We start from the raw sequence: 2,880 nt of genomic DNA, 5'->3' as shown, positions 1-2,880 counted from the left end.
TGTGTGTGACTAAGCTCTGGGCTAATTGTTGGCACAGTTGGTTGTTTTCTATTAATTCTTATTAGATTTGAGTCAATTTTTTTAACATCACATTGTTCGGTTTTTGGATTCTTATACCAATTCTTCTCAACTTCGGTCTATATTTTTTTTTTCCTGATTCCTCTCATGACGAAATGATGCGACATCATGACGTAAAAATTTGACACAAACCTTAAAAGAAATTAAGAGAAAAGAACCAGAAGACTGTGCCAAAACCTCGTCAAAAAGTTAGGACACATAGGGGCCCAAACCAACCAAGCCTATTCGGGTTTGAGTTTGGTATTTGCTAGCTCATTAAAAGTTTCTGCAAGATTCGTCTCTTGTATAAACAAACCAAGCTTGAATATTTTTTTACAGTCTCATTAAGATTTCAAAACAAACTCGAACAAATTACTTCACCCTCCCTCTCTCTCAAATTACAGAATATGGGCCCCCAGCCCAGATCCAATAAACTAAGACCGCCCAGCAACCAGCACCTTAGCTTTTTTTTTTTTAATCAGAACCAGCAGCTTACCTTCAAACAAGTATTTTGTAACTACCAGTACCAGAATTCTCTAGTGAAGTGGACGCCAAGAAAAGAAGCTCCCTCCGCTGCTTCTCTCTCTCTCTCTCTCTCTCTCTCTCTCTCTCATCAAATTAAAAAGGTCAACATTGTTTCAATCTTCAGCAAATCCAAGCACAGAGAAATCGACCAATGGAGGGTGGAAATGGACAGGGGTTGAGGACGACGAAGAGGGCGGAGATAGATACAACTGCACCGTTCCGGTCGGTCAAGGAGGCTGTTATGTTGTTTGGTGAGAGAGTTCTGGCTGGAGAGGTCTATTCCAACAAGCTCAAAGAGGTAATTAACAAAAAAAAACCTACTGTGCCTCTCTGTATCGTTCCATTCTTATCGCACGTTCTCGAAGAGACAAAAAAAAGAAGTTATCGTAGTACACGGTCCCCAAGTTCAGAACATGTAATTGTAAGAAGTTGATGATTTTTGAATGTCCATCTCGATTTGGTCAACGTGACATTATTGATTTTAAGATCATTACATGGTTTTCATAATTTAGAGATTATGTACTATCTGCAAGTGGTCTTAATTTGGACAATGTAAGGGAAAACCCATTAGGGGTATCCCTAATTATTATGTTGATCAATGCAAATTTCTTTCTTTAGGACAAAAAAACAACCACAAATAAGGGGTTGAAATGTCCAATGGTATAATGCAACTGATTTATTCATATTCAAACGATTTTCGGATTTTCCCTCCAAACCACAAAAATCACAAGACGAATCATTAAGTTTCACCGATGCACTCGATATTTGAAAACACCCAAGGTGGATCATCAAGTTTCACGTAGCCCAAATGAAATGAACCGTGTAAACCTAATGTGTGTGTGTGTGTGTTTTTTTTTTGTACTTGCAATTAATTCAATTTCATAAGATTCTATAGTTAATCTCCCTGGCCTTTTCCTCTGTTACAATTCTGCCAATTATTCATCTATTCCTCAGTTTGTAGTAAAGTTAGAAAATAACTAAAAAATAATAGAGTAACAATATTATTATGCCAATAGTATAAGCTTTTGATAGAGAATCAATAGCTTTGGTTTCCCTCAAGTAACACCGTTTTTTTTTTCAGTTCTTTGGTCATAGTTTTTATAACTCAGGCGTTCGGGCCAGTTTACACGCACTTCGACCGCCCGATTGCCGGGAGTTCAATGTATTTATATGTATCTTATGTATAATGATAGTAATTTCAATAGCTTATTGGTTTTCAAGATGCAGAACAATGATGCAAGTGGAAATGGTCTTGTAACTGTTACAACAGAGCTGGAGGAAACAAAAGAAAATCTCCAAAAAGCAAGAGAAGAAAGCCTAGTAATGGCTACCTGCCTCTCCACCTTACAACAGGAACTCGAGAGGACGAAGCTCGAGCTTCGACAGCTCAAGGAGAGAGAATCCGAAAAGCAGGTGATCGTCGAGTCTGCAGAGATCAAACACGTCGAGTTCACGAAGGACTCGACGAGCTTTGATCATCTCAAACCGCGGACGAGAAACGAAGGGCCGGTCGAGTTCCAGAAGAAGAGGTACGTGACGTTCGCGAACCCTCCCTCGTCGGCTCGGGTCATGGTGCCACAAGGCGGCGACACGATTCTGGAAAGACACCCTTCTCTCAAGAAGAAGAAAAAGAAGCCGCTTATTCCGCTAATCGGAGGCATTTTTTCGAAGAAGAAATGAAAGGTTAATTTCAAGGACGATGCAAAATTTTCAACTTAATTAATCCAATAATCGTAATTTTTTTTTGTGTATCTTATTTATTTTGTACGTTCAATTTGACCCTGCACGTACCAATAAAGTCTTAAAATGAGAGGAGAATTCGACATTAATAAGGTATTTATGTATGTACCCTATGTAATTAAGAGTTTTGGTAATAAGGTATGAAGATCAAGCAATATCAGTGTACTGTTCTTTCTCTTGCAAATAATGGGACACAATTTCTTTTGCTTCGAGATTTTATATCTGATCGCTAAAGTGTACACTACATATGGATTGTTTTCTCAAAATTAGTCGAGGTGCGCGTAAGCTGGTCCGAACACCTGAGTAATAAAAAAGAGAGAGTATACAATAGATAATCAAATTCAGAAGGAAAAAGAAAGAAAGAAGAGTAACGGCACGGAAAATGTACAAGGGATGGGGGATGCTACCGAGCATCTTGATCCCTGTAGATGCCTAGATTCAATTCGAGCCGTCCGTGCCGAAATGAACGACCGGATTAACCGCTCTAGATTCAATTCGAGCATCCTCCCAGGAAAACGGAGCAAGTAAAATTGCATGGAGATTCAAGTCAGAGAACTT

At 38.9% G+C, this 2,880-nt stretch overlaps 1 protein-coding gene across 2 annotated transcripts; it reads left to right on the top strand.

The window, feature by feature from the left end:
• The first annotated feature begins 600 nt into the window (after positions 1-600).
• On the top strand, positions 601-2,539 carry LOC131334457 (WEB family protein At1g75720). 2 transcript variants are annotated; one of them, XM_058369474.1, is made up of 2 exons: positions 601-880; positions 1,804-2,539. In XM_058369474.1, exons 1-2 carry the CDS (start codon positions 734-736, stop codon positions 2,260-2,262), a joined length of 606 nt encoding a protein of 201 aa, XP_058225457.1. In that variant the 5' UTR covers positions 601-733; the 3' UTR covers positions 2,263-2,539. The 2 variants fall into 2 exon arrangements, with proteins under 2 accessions (XP_058225457.1, XP_058225458.1); XM_058369475.1 differs by having other exon boundaries at positions 644-880; positions 1,810-2,539.
• Positions 2,540-2,880: the final 341 nt, after the last annotated feature.

This window comes from Rhododendron vialii, chromosome 7a (assembly GCF_030253575.1).
Source record: "Rhododendron vialii isolate Sample 1 chromosome 7a, ASM3025357v1".
Lineage (NCBI taxonomy): Eukaryota > Viridiplantae > Streptophyta > Magnoliopsida > Ericales > Ericaceae > Rhododendron > Rhododendron vialii.
The sequence above is the reverse complement of the archived record's forward strand: the minus strand, read 5'-3'. Positions and strand labels throughout refer to the sequence as shown.